We start from the raw sequence: 18,027 nt of genomic DNA, 5'->3' as shown, positions 1-18,027 counted from the left end.
TTTCTCCTTCTCCCCGTCCTCCCACGGCGCGCGCGAAAGGCCAAACCGCTGCGCGGAAGGACCGCGCGGGGCATTGTGGGTCGCGGCGGGCCCCGAGAGACGCCTCTTCGCTCGGGCCGCGGAATGGCGGCGGCGGCGGCGGCGGCGGCGACGAGTCGGTGCTGGGCGGCGCTGGGCCGGGCGCGGGCCTCCTCTTCGTGCCTGCGCTGGGGCTGCGGGGCCCGGCCTGGGCGCCTCTCGGGGCGAGGCCGGAGCTGCTGCTGCCCCCGCGGCGCTGCCTCTCCTCCCGGTGGGTCGCCTGCGGGCGGGGCGGGGCGGGGACGGGACGCCGCTCGACCTAAAAGGCCCTGGGGCTCGTTCGGCCTGCGGGCCGCGAGGGCTTTTCCCGGAGGGACCCTGAAGGTCATCTAGCGGAGCCCCTCCGTCCCCAGCGGCAGCCCAGGCTCTTCCGAGCGGCGGGCGCAGGGTGGCCCCGAGGACGGAGTTCTGGCTTCCTCGGCTGTTGGCAGCGGGGAGGCGGCCCTGGCCTGGCAGCCCCCTCTCGCCCGGGCTACTCCGGACGCCCCTTGCACGGAGCATGCGCGCGGGGAGGGGGCTGACCCGGGTCGGTGGGCTTCATATTGTGGGCAGCATCGCCCGGGTCGTCGTCCCCATCCCCTCCCTCCCCCCTCGCTGCCTGCGATGTCGGGGGTGGGGGCGCAGAGGAGGGGGGGGTCTTTCCGGCGTCTTTATGTAGGACCCCCCCAAAGAATTTAGGAGTAGATGCTCCCAGGTAGTCCTCAACTTACGATCACAATTGAGCCCAAAATTTCCGCTGCTAAGCAAGACGGCATTCAAGTGAACTTTGCCCCCTTGTGCGACCTTCTTTGCCACGGCTGTTAAGTGAATCCCTGAGGTTGATAAGTCAGGAACAGGGTGGATAAGTGAGTCTGGCTTCCCCACCGACTTTGCGACGTCAGAAGGGGGTCGCGTGACCCTGGGATTCCACAACCGTCATAAATACGAGTCAGTGGCCAAGCGCCTGAATCCTGATCACATGACAACAGGGGATGCTGCAACGGTCGTTAAGCGTGAAAATCGGTCCTAAGTCCCTTTTCTCCGTTGTGGCTTCGAATGGTCCCTAAATGAGGTGTTGTAAGTGGAGGACCACCTGTACAGGCAAAGGCAGGTAGGGCTGGAGGTTAAGCCACCAGCTAGAAACCGAGAGAAGGGGAGCTCTCGTCCGGCCAGCCGGGTGACCTTGGGCCAGCCACACACATCCCTCAGCCCAAGGAAGCAGGCAGGGCCGAACGGCCGGGAGCATTGAAACCCGGTTCAAGTTTGCTAAACCTGGTTAATGCGAAGGAGGCAGGCAAGCAGGCCACACAGGATGGGTTGCAAGTGCCGTGTTGCTGATTCCTGGCTTATCTCTTGATCTTCAAAAGCTGTGGGTGACCCTCTTAAATCGGGGGGGTCTCCAACCTTGGCCACTTTAAGACTTGTGGACTTCAACTCCCAGAGTTCCTCAGCCAGCTTCGTCCCAGAAGTTTCCCCGAGCCACTGAGATGCCAAAGAGAGCGAGACTCGAGACGAGGCTTGCCCAAAATAGCAGCTGTTTATTTTGGCCCAAGCAAAAAGTCTGGGTGAATACAGACAAAATGCATGTAAGGAATAGCCACCCCTTGTCTAGGATCTTACACATTGGTTTAGCCCAAGGGTCTTCCAACTTGGCAGCTTTAAAACACGTGGACTTCAACTCCCAGAATTCCTGAGCTAGCATGACGGGAGGAGGAGGAACTCTGGGAGGTCTACAAGTCTTCAAGCTGCCAAGTTGGAAGACCCCTGGTTTACCCAATGAGAGACAAAAGTTGGTTATTCAGTGTGGGTGAGGTCTTGCCCCATGTCCTCCCCATTCTTTGTCCCTGCTCTGTCCCTGCTCTGTTATCTTACAGGTATCCCTCGTCCTTGTGTGTTTGTGCTCCTAAGCAGCCCCCCCCCCTTATCTGTGGAGCAGGATGTTCCTGGGAACCGTCTCCCAGGATGTGCCTGGCTCTGAAGCAAATTGCGGAAACCAGAAACCAGATAGAATTCCTAACAAAGGATTCCTAACCCTAGCGACATAGTACAAGCAACTTCTTTAACAGAAGCAAAGAGCAAAGGTGCTGGCTGAGGAACTCTGGGAGTTGAAGTCTGCAAGTCTTCAAGTCGCCACGGTTGGGGACCCCCTGCTCTGAGTTATTCCTCTCCGGGTTCAGCCAGGGCCACTCCCTGCACGTCTTCTACACTTGTGGTCGTTGAGAGTGTTGTGGTTAACCCTGAGCACATGGTGGTGCTCTTTTACTGCCTCTTCCGCTGTGGCCTCCTGGCGTTCCCATGGCCAGAAGGAGCTTAACTGGCGGGGACCGAAGGGGGACCCTCGGCCTGGAAGGGCCTTTCGGACGCTGCTGTTGCTCGGGTCGTCCTTTGGGGCCCTGCCAGGAGGTCTTAACGCCACACTTTCCTTTCCCCAAACCCTAGGAATCGCCCCGAGGGCAAAGTCTTGGAGACAGTCGGGGTCTTCGAAGTGCCAAAGCAGCATGGCAAATATGAGACGGGACAGGTGAGTGAGTCAGGTGGATGGGAGAGCTTCGCTCCTGTCCATAATGGGGAGCAACCCCCCCACCCCACCCCCACCCCGAGGCAGAGGTGCCATTCCCTGGTCAGGTAATGAAATGTCTGGAAGAAAACCACCCAGCTCAGAGAGCATCAATCGTTGTCATCACCTTCTTCCTCCTCCTTCCCCCCTTTCTCCCTTTCTCTTGAAACCCCACTTTCTCTTAGCACCAATGATGTTACTTCAGTCATGAAATCTCTGGAAGAAAAGAAAGAAAGAAACTTTCATCAAAGACCCCACAGTCATCCTCCTCTTCCTCTCCACAAACCTCACTGTCTTCTAGCACTGATGATGTTACCTAGTTGGCTCTTGAAATGTCATCAAGAAAGCCACTAACCTCATAGAATTACCATGGACCCCACAGTCATTGCTCTACACACACTCTCTCTCTCTCTCTTTCTGATATTTTTCTTGGTCTCTAGGATCTCTGAACTGGGTCCAAGCAGAAGCTTCTGCAGTATTTTTCTTCATACATTTGTTCATTGCAATTGCGGAGAATATCTGCAGCCCAGGTGTAGGGTAAGGGTGAAGGTTCGTTCTCCAAGCTCGTGGGTTGGTTTCCAGACATTTCGTTAGCAGGCAAGGCAGCATCTTCAGCAGAGTTTAGGGGATGATCCAGCCCCACGAGCTCAGAGAAGGAACCTTCACCTTCACATTTCCTGGTTAGCACCTTAAAGAAGGGTCCCCTCCGGGCAGTTTGTATCACATGGTGCGAGCCAGTTGGGTCTAGTGCAGTGGTTCCCAAAGTGGGTGGTACCGCCCCCCGGGGGGGGATGCCTTAGGGGGGCGGTAAGAAGCAAGGGGGCTGGCAGGGGGGCGCTAAGAGGCGGCAGGGGGGCGCTGGAGGTGGGCACAATTCAGGGTTGAGATTTTACCAGTTCACAAAAACTGTTGTTACTGTTCCAGTAGGTTGAAGAACCGGCAAAAAGGGCCCCTGGCTGGCCCTGCCCCCTCCTCCATTTTCTGCTGTCAGTCCTTATTGCGCATGCATGAATTGCATGCCTGCGCAACAATCGACAGCATTTCCCGCCCGCCCCGCCCAGTCACTCCTTATGTAGTGCCTGTGCGCTCGTTTCCCATTTTCCCGCCCGCCATCGCTACCAGCACCAGCCAGCCCGCCCGGCCTCCCCACCGCCATTTGATCTAGGTGAGTTACGCTCTGCAAGCCCACTGCAGCTTTCCTCCACTTTCCCGACGTGCCTGCCTCGAACGCAGCGGTGGCGGGAGTGGAGGAAAGCCAGAGTGGGTTTGCTCTCCTTTTCAAACGTCCCACCGCAGCTGCATTCGAGGCGAGGCCCCGCAGGCTCACCCCATTAAGCCCCTTGCACTGGAGCGTGCAGCAGTCAATGGGGTGAACCTGAGAGAGAGAAAGAAAATAAAGAGAAAAGGGACAGAAAGAAAATGGGACAGACAAAGAAAGAGTGGGGTGGTGGTGGAAGGAAAGGACAGAAAGAAAAAGAAATAAAGAAGGAGGGAGGGAGGAGAAAGATAATGAGGTATCTATTCTAGTCCAATCACCTACTCCAGCAGGGAGTGTGTGTGTATGTTCTCCTTGTAATTTACCAGTACATTTTGGTTTTGCCTTCTTCAGAATTGGCACCGTAATACATCGGGGAAAAGTAATTTTTTATGATGGAAGTCTGGTCCAATGGATCCTGTTTAAGCCTCAACAAAATGTGAGAGCTTCCTGATAGTCTTGGCCATGTTTCGTCCACAAAGCCTTTAATTACTGTAATAGAAGCCAAAGAGGATTCAATGTGCTGGCAAAGTTGCTGGCAAAGATGTTTCAATGTGGGAAAGGGCCTCTAAACTAGGCCTCGTTTCAATCTGATGCATCAGCTCTCTCTGTCTCTTTCTCTCTCTCTCTCCCCTCCCTCCCCCACTCTGTCCCTTTTCTTTCTTTCCCTTTTCCCTTCCTTCTTTCTTTTCTCTCTCTCTCTTTATCTCTCTGTTTCTTTCCTCTTTCTCTCTTTCCTTCTCTCAGGCTCACCCCATTGATTTGGTGCACCGCTCCGCTCGGACGTAAAACAAATGAACAAGAATCAGCAAAGCATCTCTGATTAGATTCTATTCACTACTAGAATCTAATCAGAGATGCTTTGCCGATTCTAGTCCAATGACCTGCTCCAGCAGGGTGTGTGTGTGTGTGTGCATGGCTGTCAAAACTCCAAAAACAGGTCAAGTAGCTCTGGGGAGGCCAGTCATAAATTAAAACACTTGCTAAGCAACCTGCCATTAAGGGAGGATCACTTGTATTTGGTTTGCCAGTCACCAAACCATGCCCAACCAGTCACGTGACCAGAAAGCCACGCCCGCCCAGTCACATGACCAGCAGGGCATGCCCACCCCAGTCACGTGACCAGCAGGTCACACCCACCCCAGTCATGTGACCAGCAGGCCGTGCCCTCAAATTAGGCCACGCCCACAGAAATTTGAATCCCGCCCCTGGGTGGGGGGCACTGAGGATGAGTTTGTAGCACCAAGGGGGCGGTGGACTGAAAAAGTTTGGGAACCACTGGTCTAGTGGTTAAAAGGCTGACTTGGAGACCAGGAGATGGTGAGTTCTAGTCCTGCCTTAGGCATAAAAGCTGACTGGATGACTTTGGGCCACTCCCTCCCTCTCTCAGCCCAACCCACCTGACAGGACTGTTGTAATGGGGAAAATAGGAGGAAGGAGCATTGGGTATGTCTGCCACCTTGAGTTATTTATAAAAGTAAGAAACGTAGGAGATCGATAAATATGTTTTGTAAGCCATTCCTTGCTTGGTGGTCTGGGGTGCGTAGACAGTAGAAATAATCAATTTCGTGGTATGCATGATACACAGTGACAATAACGGCTATTGTTCTTGTTATCATCATCCTCATCATCGTTACGTGGCCTCCTGGCAACCAGGAAGTGAAGAGGTTGCAGCTGAAAATACCCCCCTGGGATTTAAAGGCCTGGGCTGCTTAAAGCCCTTAGAATGGATTTGGGAGGATTGTCTGGAAAGCGAAAAGGGTTTCAGGGCCTTACCTTCCTTGGGCTGCTTTGAATTGGGAGCGGCTGGTCACCAGCCGGGATTCTGATCGGCTGCACGGGGTGACATGTCAGCGGACAGGAAGGGAGCCCTGGACCTTCCTGGGCCTCCCCTGCCCCCTCGGAGACCCTGCAAGTAACCGTGAGCCCCCTCACACCCGGAGGCCCCCTCCCCCAACAGCTGCTTCAGAGGGGGGCGTTTCCCTCCCCTCCTGGATCTGAGCCCGCTGCCTCTTCGTCTCCCCTTCTCTCGCAGCTCTTCCTCCACAGCATATTCGGATACCGGGGGATCGTCCTCTTTCCTTGGCAAGCCAGGTTGTACGACCGAGACGTCGCTTCTCCCGTGCCGGAAAAGTGAGTGTGGGCCGTGTAGGTGCTGGCAGGGACGTGTGGAAGCCTCCACGCCCCTTATTGTGACAGGCAGCAAAGGGTCTCAGGGCAGGGAGGCTGCAGAGGTGAAGACAAGTTTAGCTTTATTGTCCTTGCACCTCGTACAACGCAATCACACACCACCTTCAGTGCACATCATGACCATGAAAATAAACACAAACACACATCCTTCACACTCGACACTGCACTATACAGCAGAATTCAGAAGAGCTCCTGCCCTGGGATAGAAGCTTATTTTCAGCCTATTTGTCCTTGTTTTTAATATTCTGTACCATCTACCAGATGGTAATAGTTCAAAAAACAAAGATTGCCCAGGATGAGATGGATCTTTGAAAATGTTCTGAACTTTCTTAAGGCAGCGGGAGCTATAAAGCTCTTCCAAAGAGGGGAGAGGGCAACCCAGGATCCTCTGGGCAATGATGTTCACCCTCTGGGGTGCTTTCCTACCTGCCCCTGTGCAATTGGCAAACCCTACACAGGTGCAGTAAGTTAAAATGCTCTCTCTGGTGCAGCGGTAGAAGGTCACCAGCAGTTTCTCATTCAGTAGTTGTTTTCTGAGAAGCCTCAGGTAGTATAATCTCTGCTGGGCCCTTTTGACCAGGGTTACAATGTGGGCACCCCAAGTCAGGTCCTCTTTTAGGGTAACACCCAGAAACTTAAAACTGGCCTCTTGCTCCACTCGGTCTCCATGGATAAGCAAGGGATGGAGGTCTGATCTGTCCCTTCTATAGTTCACTATCAGCTCCTTGGTCTTGTTGGTGTTGAGGACCAAGTTATTGTCTCCACACCACGAAAGCAACCGTTGTTGGTCCACCTCATCTCAGTAGGCAGACTCATCCTGCCCCCTGGAGATGAGTCCCACCATTGTTGTATCATCTGCAAATTTAGCAATAGTATTAACTAGCGTGAGCGGGAAGGCAGTCATTGCACATGAAGAGTACAGAGTAAGGGACTCAACACGCAACCCCTGTGGTGTACCAGTGTTAAGGGCTGAAGAGGTATGATTACCTAATCTGACCCTCTGTGAGCGGCCAGACAGGAAATCCATAATCCAAAGGCCGATTGAATAAGAAAGCTCAAGGTCCAGAAGTGTAGACACTGGTCTATGTGGAAGAATTGTGTTAAACGCAGAACTAAAATCCACAAGAAGCATCCTCACATAGCCCCCCCTCCCCCTGCTGTTCTAGATGGGTCAGAGTTGTGTGAAGAGTGATGGCTATCGCGTCCTCTGTAGATCTATTTTTTCTGTATGCAAACTGGTGTTTATCAAATGTGTGCGGACGACCAGAAATGATGTGCCGGCAGAGCAAGTGATTCTGAAAGAAACATTTATATCTCCTATCCAGTCTGTCCTTCTGGGACACAATTTGTTTTCATTAAGTTTTGTAACATGGACCCAGTGCCTCCTCCTGCAGGGACTTAGCAGGCTAACTTTTGCACGGGGCAGCAGCCATGGGGGCGTTTCTTACAGGGACAACAACATCAGGCAGTGCTGGGTTTGGGTCTGTTTGGGTGAATTCAGACTATAAGGAAAGAGAGCGAGAAGCCTCTGGGCTTCCTTAAGGCTTTGGGCCGCTCTTGGGCGTCTGGCTCAAGGCACGGCTGGACGTAGGTGCAGCGCACAGGCAGCCCTCAATAGGCAGCCATTAGTGGCCGTGCAGAATTACGACGGCACTGAAAAAAGTGACCTACGGCCATTTTTCACCCTTACAACCATTGCAGCATCCCCACGTGATCCAAATTCAGATGCTTGGCCACTGGCCTGTTCTTACGACGGTCACAGTGTCCCCTTTTGTGACCTCCTGACAAGCAGAATCAGTGGGGGAAAGCCAGATTCGCCTAGCGGTCCTGTTACTGACTCTACAGCTGCAATGATTCACTGAACAGCCGTGGCAAGAGAGGTCGTAAAATGGGACAGATTCACTTAATCCCCTCGCTTGGCAACGGAATGCTGGGCTCCGTTGTAAGTCGAGGACTGCCTGTGATTGCGGTCAGAAAGCGGCTTTTTCAGCCTGGCCCTTCTTGTTCCAGGAGTGAGTCTGCAGCTGGACATGGATCCAAAGAAGTGAAAGGCAAGACACACACTTACTATCAGGTCCTGATTGATGCTCGCGATTGTCCACACATAGTAAGTGCTCTTGCCTGCCTTCCCTGCCTTCCCTCCCTCTCGTCTTCTTTCCTGCCTCCCTTCCTCCTTTCTCATCTTCCTCCCTCCCTCCTTCCCTCCCTCCCTCCCCCTCTCCCTTCCCATTCATCATATTACTAAAATCAAAGTTACTCCAACTAACAAATGCTTGGGGGCAAGGATGGATTTCCATCACATTTTACGATCACCTTAAGATCAGTCAATTAAATTCACGTTTTTGGAGGACATTTCATACATCTGGATCACAGACAAGGTGACCTTCTAGGTCAGAGGTCTCCAACCTTGGCCACTTTAAAATAGGTGGACTTCAGCTCCTAGAATTCTCCAGTCAACGCAGCCGAAGTCCACAAACCTTAAAGTCGACTGAGGAATTCTGGGAGTTGGAAGTCCACAAGCCTGAAGGTTGCCAAGGTTGGAGACCCCTGTTCTAGACCCTGGACAGGCAGGCTGTTGGCCACGGGGAGTCTTTGGGAAGGAAATGGACATGAACAAGCTCATTTTGCAACTAGGAGTAGAGAATGACTTTGAGGTGCTGAAATTAGAGAAAAGCAGGTACTCTAAAATACCAACTGAGGCTTTCAAGAGCTCAGCCATGGAAACGGACAGATGGTGAATCAAGGGGAGAACATTCTGCAAGTGGCTGCCCCACCCCACCCCACCCCCCCAAGCCGTGGGCCTTAAGGAAACCTCCGCTCAACTCCCCCCCCTCCCAATGTGAGGGTCCACCGCTGCTAATCGCATGGCAGGTCCCATCCCTGTCTCGGGGGAGAGGGGGGCATTGGGAGGCCCCTTAGCCCTGCACTCAAGAGTGCCAGCAACAGGGGAAGGCAGGCAGGCCAGCGTTGGAAAGAGCAGCGGGAGGGCCCCAGGGGTGCAGTCTATCCAGCCCGCCTCCCGCAGGCTTCCTCAGATCCCAGCCGCCCTGGCTCTGCCTGCCTTGGACCGCAGCTATCACATCCCGCCCTCCTTGTTTCTTCCCCAGTCTCAGAGATCCCAAACGGAAGCCGTGACGTTCTTGGCCAACCACGACGACAGCCGAGCCCTCTATGCAATCCCAGGTGAGCCAAAGGGGGGTGGGAAAGTGGGGGTGAAGAGCCCTTGGCCACCTTGGAGAGGAGGGGGCTGCGGGGGAGGCCAGGTCCCAGAGGGCAGGCCGTGAAATGGCCCCCCCAGTACAGGGAGGCGGTTGCTGAACGAAAGGTAGGAACCAAGAGAGGAGAATCTTCGCAGCTCAGGGTGGAAATGAGGCTCCTGGGGGGCCTCTGAGCTCGGTGGCTTTCTTGCAGACGTTTCAGGACCCAACTAGGGAACATCATCAGTGCTAGTGGTGCTAGACTAGTGATGTTACATCACCACTGACCCTGATGATGTTCCCTAGTTGGGTCATGAAACGTCTGCAAGAAAACCTCCAAGCTCAGAGAACCCCAAGGGCCATACAGTCGTCACCCTCCTCCTCTCCTCCTCCATTCCACAAACCCCACTCTCTGCTCGCATTGAGGATGTTACCAAGTCTGGTAATGAAAGGGTGGCAAGAAACCCTCCAAGCTCAGAGAGCGCCAAGGGCCCCTCACGAAAGATAAGGAATAACCGCCGTTGGACGGGGGTGAGCTGACCCAGGAAGGCTGGGCTGCCTGTCCGGAGCGGACGTGCGGTCCCCTTTTCTCTCTGCCTTTCTGAGCCCATTCCGCCCTCCCTCCCTTGGCTGGCCCCAGGTAGCCTGAAAATGTTTTCAGCCTGGTCAGTCGAGAGGGCTGCCCTGCTGCCCCTCAACTGGAAAAAGGGGGTGAGGGGCTGCGTTGTTTACTGGGGCTGCTGCCCTCCCATCCCCCCGTGGTTAGCACAGATGCTGAGGAAGCACCAGCGCCGTGTGAGTGGGGGTCCTTGGTCAGATTCCCTGGTTGCTGCGTGCAGAGATGGAGAAAGTTGGGAGGCGTTGGGTCAGCGATGGGAGGGGGCGGGGACTGCACAGAGCTGCTGACCCCACACCTGGGCGGGCAGAACCCCCCAAAGAAAACAATTAGTGAGTAAAACTGTCAGCTCTGGAACGGATTCTGCAGCCAGATCCTTTGTACGAAGAGGCGGAGAGGAGCCCCTGTTTCATGCCAGGCACAACCTCTAGTACCCCCCCCCCGGCCGCTGGCCTTCCCTACGTGGCTGGCCTTCGCAAGGCCCCTTTCCGGCCCCTGGGAGAGGAACCGGCCCCAGCCCCTCCTCCTCCCCCTCCTTAGGACTGGACTACGTGAGCCACGAGGACATCCTGCCCTACACGTCCACGGATCAGGTGCCCATCCAGCACGAGCTCTTTGAACGGTTCCTCCTCTACGACCAGACAAAAGGTACGTGCCCCCCCTCCCCCCCCCACTCCGGGCGCAGGGCTGGCCTTGGGGGGGCTCTCCTCCCACAGGGATTCTGAGGGGTCCCTCGGCCTCCCTGCAATACTGGGGGTCCTGATTGAGCCCCAAAACTCCCATCGCTCAGCCAGGCAGTGCCTGAGTCAGTTGCTAAGCGAAGGGAGCCGCCTTCAAGCCGCCTGCCTTCCCCGGTTGGCTTTGACCCCGGGACCCCCGGGAGACGGCAGCCGTCAGACGTGCAGGCCGAGCGCCTGGAGTTTGATCCGGTCACCCGGGGGTGGGGGGGGATGCTGCAACGGCCTCAAGTGTGGGAAATGGTCGTAAGTCCCTTTTTTTTTTCAGGGCTGTTGTAACCCTGAAGGGCCACTAAGTGAGACGCCGTGATTCAGGGTCTCCCCTGAGGCCTTTTTAGGCCCTGGCTGGCCAGGTGAAGGGCTCAGCGCTTTGTGGCAGCGGCGCTGTTGGGGTGGCTCCCGCTCAGCTCCTCAGGAGCCCAGCCTCGGGGGGCTTCCCCTGAGTCCACCCTGAAGGCAGTTTTGCTTGCAGGTGGTCCTTGACTTACAACGGGCCCCACAAAACGTCCTTGGGGCCTGGCTCCAGAGCCCCGATCGCCAGGGGCCCCCCTTGACCCTCAGTGGCTTTGGGTGCTCATTGCCTGCATTCGGACGACTCTGGTTCGCGGCCTCTTTTTCTGGGAAGTGGGATTTCTACGTCCCGTTTCTGCCCAAAGCCCCCCACACACACCGAGGACAGTGGGCCTGCCGACTGACCGTTGCCCGGGCCTGGTCTCACGTTGGGGGCTGGGGTGGGCTCCCCTCTGCTGACCACCTCCTCTTCTCTCCAGCCCCCCCGTTCGTGGCGAGGGACACGCTCTGCGCCTGGCAGGAGAAGAACCACCCGTGGCTGGAGCTCTCCGGCGTGCACCGGGAGACCACCGAGAACATCCGGGTCACCGTCATCCCCTTCTACATGGGCATGCGGGTAGGCGGGCCGCTCCCTGCGCCCTCCAGGGCCTGCCTTGCCTGGCGTGTCCCTGCAGTGGGGGGAGCGGGAAGGATGGGGCCCAGCGACGAGGGAGGGCGCGGAGGGGGCAGAGCACAGCAGCCCAGGCAGTCCTCCACTTACGGCCGTCTGGAGATGCAGCGGCACTGAGGAAGGGGGCCCAGGATCGTTTTTCACACGACTCTGGCCGCCTCCCCACAGCCACAGGCCGCAAGTCAAGGACTGGCTGTAAACAAGAGAAAAGACGAGAAGGTAAAGAAGAAACAGAATGTAGGTTCACGATAGAGAAAGAAGTAAATACGCCGTAGCATCCAAGTCTTAGCAGATCCATAGCAGTGGGTGGGATTCAGAAACTTCTACTACTGGTTCCGTGGGCGTGGCTTGGTGGGCGTGGCCATGTGACGGTGGGCGTTTCTTTTTTCTTTTTTGCAGCCCCCACCCATTTTGGGGAGCTTCTTAGCCCCAGAGGAGCCTCGGGGGGGGCGTTTTTGCTCCCCCATGGCTCCTCCCTCCATTTCTGGCCTTCCTGGGCCTCTGCAAGGGGAATCTGGCACAGCTGATCTTATCTACAGCTGATTGTCCGGGGGGGAAAGAAAGACACACCTTAGGCCAGGGCTGTCCAACCTTGGCCCCTTGAAGCCTGGCGGACTTCAACTCCCAGAATTCCCCAGCCAGCTTTGCTGGCTGGGGAATTCTGGGAGTTGAAGTCCGCCAGGCTTCAAGGGGCCAAGGTTGGACAGCCCTGCCTTAGGCGAATGTCAGGCAGGCGGGGTGAGCGAGCATCGGGCAGGAGGGTGGCCGGGGGGGGCGTGCCAGCCAGAACTTACTACCGGTTCAGCGACCCACGCCCAATTCTTGCTACCGGTTTGCCCGATCCGTTGCAAACCAGCTGAATAGCACGACCGATCCATCGGCGGCTGCTCTCTCTGGAGCTCTCCTCCAGGGCCCCAGGCAGGAGAACCGTCCGGCCAGCCCAGCTCCAAGGCAAGGAGGGCCAGTTTTCTCCCTCCGGCATCTGGAACAGAGCTGAGCGCCTTGGCCATCCCCCTCCCTCCCTCTCTCTCTCTCTCCCCCCAAGGAAGAAACATTATGGGAAATTTTACGGCATCCAGGAGTCAAATTTGAGTCAGAGGCAGAAAAGGCTGCCCACAGTCACAATAGGCAAGAAGGACAGTTACGTAAATGGATAAAGCAGAATTAATTACTAAAGTATGGCACGGACTTACACGTGGACTTACAATGTGTATTAACCTTTCATCTACATTGAAAAGGCAATTGGATAGGAATGTTAGAGCGATCTATAGTCAAGTAACCATGTCTAGGCCATCTAACCATTGAAGCATGAAAAAAGTCACTGGTCTGGTGGATGCCCTCGGCTCACAGCCAGTCAAGGTGTGATCTAGTTTGACGTGGGATCCCACAGTGCCACTGGGGTGTGAGTGTGTGTGTGCGTGCTATGCCCCATTTATTAGGAATCCCAGTAGACGCCATGTGAGGTGCGAATCCTATTCAGGATGGGTAGGTAGGAAGAGGATAGGCAGGCAGGCAGGCAGGCAGGCAGGCATGGACTGACCGTTGCAGTGGGCAGCACTGCCACCCGGGTGAGATTGGGGCGTGGGGTGGAGTGGGGGCTGAGCTGGCGCATTCAGCCGTGGGAAACAGCCTCTCCCTCCTCTCCACAGGAAGCGCAGAATTCCCACGTCTACTGGGTGAGTCTCCCTGTTCTTACGGCTGCCTTGGGGGGTCGGGGTTGGGGGCGAGGGGCTGGAGAAGCTTTGCTCTGCCCCTCAGAAGGCCGAGGGACCCCCTGGCCTCTCTGACGTGGGCCCCACTCTCTCTGCCTCCCGCCCAGTGGCGCTACTGCATCCGCCTGGAAAACCTCAACAATGAAGTGGTGCAGCTCCGAGAACGGCACTGGAGGATATTCAGCCTGTCTGGCACCCTGGAGACCGTCCGTGGCCGGGGAGTGGTGGGTCGGGTGAGTAAGGGGGGAGGAGAGGTTAAAAGTTGCCCTTTGTGGAGACACCCCATCCCCCACCCCCCTTCTAAAGGCTGGGAGCAGAGAAATCTCCGTGGCCGATGTCAGCTCAGCCTCCTTGGGGTCCAGGAAGAAGCCCCCATGCGCTCTCGGCCACAGCCAGACGACCCCCTCCCTCCTTTTTTTAAATATGTTTTTATTTTATTTAAAATACATACATTCATCTTTCATTCAACAACGTGTGTCATCTGGTTACAAATGTCTTGTGCCATAACAATTAAATTTTACAACTATATTCATTATTTTAATATTAATTCTCTATTCTTATATTAGTATACAGATTATTTCTATTATTATAACATTTCTCTTTATGTATTCAGTTCTATTAACATATTTTCTGTATTCCAGTGGTCTAATAATTATTTCTAACTTTCATATTTTTCTTTAGCCATTGATAAAATAATTCCCATATCTGATAATATTCAGTTTGTTCCTTCTCTTTAATTGCAAGTGTTAATCTGTTCGTTTTTGCACAGTCTGGTGTTTTCCTTATTACGCCCTCTTCTGTCGGAATCTTTTCATTTCTCCAATTTTGTACAAATACAATTCTAGCTGCAGTTACTACATGGATAATTACAGGTGAAACTCCAATAATTAGAATATCGTGCAAAAGTTCATTTATTTCAGTAATGCAACTTAAAAGGTGACACTAATATATGAGATAACTCATTACATGCAAAGCAAGATAGTTCAAGCCATGATGTGTCATAATTGAGATGATTATGGCTTACAGCTCATGAAAACCCCAAATCCACAATCTCAGAAAATTAGAATATTGTGAAAAGGTTGGATATTCTAGGCTCAAAGTGTCCCACTCTAATCAGCTAATTAAGCCACAACACCTGCAAAGGGTTCCTTGGCCTTTAAATGGTCTCTCAGTCTGGTTCAGTAGGAATCACAATCATGGGAAAGACTACTGACCTGGCAGTTGTGCAGAAAACCATCATTGACACCCTCCATAAGGAGGGAAAGCCTCAAAAGGTAATTGCGAAAGAAGTTGGATGTTCCCAAAGTGCTGTCTCAAAGCACATTAATAGAAAGTTATGTGGAAGGGAAAAGTGTGGAAGAAAAGGGTGCACAATTCTCAGGGATGACCGCAGCCTGGAGAGGATTGTCAGGAAAAGGCCATTCAAAAGTGTTGGGGACTTTCACAAGGAGTGGACTGAGGCTGGAGTCAGTGCATCAAGAGCCACCACACACAGACGGATCCTGGACATGGGCTTCAAATGTCGTATTCCACTTGTCAAGCCGCTCCTGGACAACAAACGTCAGAAGCGTCTTACCTGGGCTAAAGAAAAACAGAACTGGCCTGTTGCTCAGTGGTCCAAAGTCCTCTTTTCTGATGAGAGCAACTTTTGCATCTCATTTGGAAACCAAGGACCCAGAGTCTGGAGGAGGAATGGAGAGGCACACACTGCAAGATGCTTGAAGTCCAGTGTGAAGTTTCCACAGTCTGTGTTGATTTGGGGAGCCATGTCATCTGCTGGTGTTGGTCCACTGTGCTTCATTAAGTCCAGGGTCAACGCAGCCGTCTACCAGGAGATTTTGGAGCACTTCATGCTTCCTTCTGCAGATGAGCTTTATGGGGATGCTGACTTCATTTTCCAGCAGGACTTGGCACCTGCCCACACTGCCAAAAGCACCAAAACCTGGTTCAGTGACCGTGGGTTTACGTGCCTGACCTGAACCCCATGGAGAATCTATGGGGCATTGCCAAGAGAAAGATGAGAGACATGAGACCGAACAATGCAGAAGAGCTGAAGGCCGCTATTGAAGCATCCTGGTCTTCCATAACACCTCAGCAGTGCTACAGGCTGACAGCTTCCATGCCATGCTGCATTCAGGCAGTAATTGCTGCAAAAGGGGCCCAAACCAAGTACTGAGTACATATGCATGCTTATACTTTTCAGAGGTCCGATATTGTTCTCTGTACAATCCTTGTTTTATTGATTGCATGTAATATTCTAATTTCCTGAGATTGTGGATTTGGGGTTTTCATGAGCTGTAAGCCATAATCATCCCAATTATGACAAATCACGGCTTGAACTATCTTGCTTTGCATGTAATGAGTCTATCTCATATATTAGTTTTACCTTTTAAGTTGCATTACTGAAATAAATGAACTTTTGTACGATATTCTAATTTTTCGAGTTTCACTTGTAACTCTTATCTTTACTTTAAGCTGCTGGTATGATCCCCGACAAAAATATTTCAGGTCTTAAATCTATGTGTTGTTGTATCATCTTTTCCAACCACGTATGTACTTTTGTCCAATATCTTTTTGCTTCTACACACAACCACCACATATGATAATATGTTCCTGATGCCTGGTGACATTTCCAGCATTTTGCTCATTTATCTTTAAACATCCTTGCTGGTGCAAAATGCCATCTATAAAACACCTGATACATGTTTTCTTTGTATGCAGTTGACATTGTTAATGTATAATTCCTCTCTCACAACTTTTGCCATTTATGTCATTCTGTAGTGTAACCAAACAATTTTTGCCCATGCAATCACTGTCTCTTTCATTTGTTCTCCTTCCATTTTAATACCCAGTAAGTAACTATAAAACTTTTTGTCTCCATTTTTGGCCACAGCCAGGCCCTGACGGGTTTTTCTCTCCGCAGGAGCCAGTCCTGTCCAAAGAGCAGCCGGCCTTCCAGTACAGCAGCCACGTCTCCTTGCAGGCATCCAGCGGGCACATGTGGTGAGCCTGGGGGAGCAGCTAGGGAGGAGGCCTCCTGGGCAGGGGGGGACCTGGTGCTCGGCTGCCTCCTGCCTCGGGGAGAGGGAAAGGCGGAGGGGAGGGAGTCTCGGGAAGCAGCTGGTGGGGGGGGCAGGCTGGGGTTCTCTTGCACCGCTCCGCTGGTTGGGAAGAGGGAGCATTAGGCCATGGGAGGGGGGACCCTTCCAGGAACGCGGCCCCCGAGGAGGACTGACCGTCGAGGCGACTGCCACTTGTTCCCGGTATGAAGCGTTGCGTCCTTCTCTCTGTGGCCGAGAACAGGGGGGCCTCGACGTACAACCATTCGTTTAGTGACCAAAGTTACAGCAGCACTGAAAAAAGTGACCTGTGACCGTTTTTCACACTTACGGCGGTTGCAGCACCCTCATGGTCATCACGTGACCAGAATTCGGTTGCATGGCAACTGACTGATGACGGTTGCCGTGTCCCTGGGGGGGGCCCCGTGGTCCTCTCTTGTGACCTTCTGGCAAGTGATGGAGGAGCCAGGATCACCTTGTGCCCATGGCAAGAACGGTCGTTAAATGGGGCAAAACTCACTCGACCGCTGTCTCCCTTAGCAGCCGAGGCGTTGGGCCCAGTTGGGGTCGTATGTGCGTCCCTCTGGCAGAGGCCTCACCTGGGCTCCTTCCCTCCCTCCCTCCCTCCCTCCCAGGGGCACCTTCCGCTTTGAGAGACCCGACGGCTCCCACTTCGATGTCCGGATCCCTCCCTTCTCCCTGGAGAGCAATAAGGATGAGAAGACGCCCCCGTCTGGCCTCCACTGGTAGAGCGGCCTTAGGAAGCCAGCCCGCCCCCCCTCCCCTCTTGGGCCCCTCTGGACAGTTTTCTCCTCCCAGGACCCCTCAAGGGCTGAGCCTTGTCCCAGGCTCCAAAAAGGGCCCCTCCCGCCCCCGTCTCCAGCCTGGACAGTGGCCGAAAGGGGCCCCTTTGGACCTCGAGGGGAGGCTGGGCTTTGGCTGCCTCTGCCTTCCCAACTTGGGGGCCCCTGGAGCCAAGCTGCCCCGGACAGAAGCCGCCAAGCTCTCCGAAGGCCTGTGGACTCTTCCAGACGTGAGGTGGGGGGCGTGTTTCTCCGTTAAATAAACCAGCCTCCCTGTTACGGCTCCATCTTCCTTGTCCCCTGTCTGTCCACCGGTGCCCCCTCCCGGGGAGACGCTTACGCCCAGGTCCTTCTGGCGCTTGAGTGGCATCGTGCCCCACTCGACCCTCTGCCTCTTGGCCAGGCCAGTTGGCACCCGGCTCCTTAGCCCCCGGCCTCCTTGCTTTCAGTCTCGCCCCCTCCTCTTAAGGTGTTGTGAATGGGGGCCAGGGGACTCTGGGGGGCGGCGGCTGCCACCCCGGGCGAAATAAAGCGCCGCTGACCCCACAAGCAGGAAGCTGACCTTTCTGAAGCAGCTGGGAGGCCAGAGGTTCCCTCCAGCCACACAGGGCGCACAGCTGGGAAGCCCGTTCCTCGGCCACCCCAGCTTCTGGGAGTCCTCACCCAGCGCGCCATGGAGAGGACCTCGGCGCTTGTAATAAAACGCGGACTTCTGAATCCCTTGGCTTCCTTTGTCTTTTGGAAAGAGGCGGTGTGTGTTGGGTATCACAGAGAGCATGACGTGCGCAGGTTGAAGTGATGCCCGAGGCGTTGGGCCCTGGCTGCTCTCTGAGCTTGGCGGTTCCCTCACAAACGTTTTGTGACTGACATCATCAGGGCCAGG

The 18,027-nt window shown here is 54.3% G+C and overlaps 1 protein-coding gene across 1 annotated transcript; it reads left to right on the top strand.

Moving 5' to 3' along the window:
• Positions 1 to 54: 54 nt before the first annotated feature.
• On the top strand, positions 55 to 17,863 carry POLDIP2 (DNA polymerase delta interacting protein 2). The gene is given in 12 exon segments (XM_087955624.1): positions 55 to 211; positions 214 to 289; positions 2,497 to 2,578; positions 5,905 to 6,002; positions 8,070 to 8,166; positions 9,167 to 9,242; positions 10,413 to 10,520; positions 11,380 to 11,516; positions 13,220 to 13,246; positions 13,390 to 13,515; positions 16,206 to 16,285; positions 16,977 to 17,863. Coding segments are annotated over 12 exon segments (1,110 nt in total). The 5' UTR covers positions 55 to 123; the 3' UTR covers positions 17,092 to 17,863.
• The last annotated feature ends 164 nt before the right edge of the window (positions 17,864 to 18,027 follow it).

Source organism: Notechis scutatus, chromosome 1 (genome assembly GCF_049901735.1).
Source record: "Notechis scutatus isolate UNSWTSFEM ecotype Mainland chromosome 1, rNotScu1.2, whole genome shotgun sequence".
NCBI classification, from domain to species: domain Eukaryota; kingdom Metazoa; phylum Chordata; class Lepidosauria; order Squamata; family Elapidae; genus Notechis; species Notechis scutatus.
This window is presented reverse-complemented; position numbering and strand designations above follow the sequence as displayed.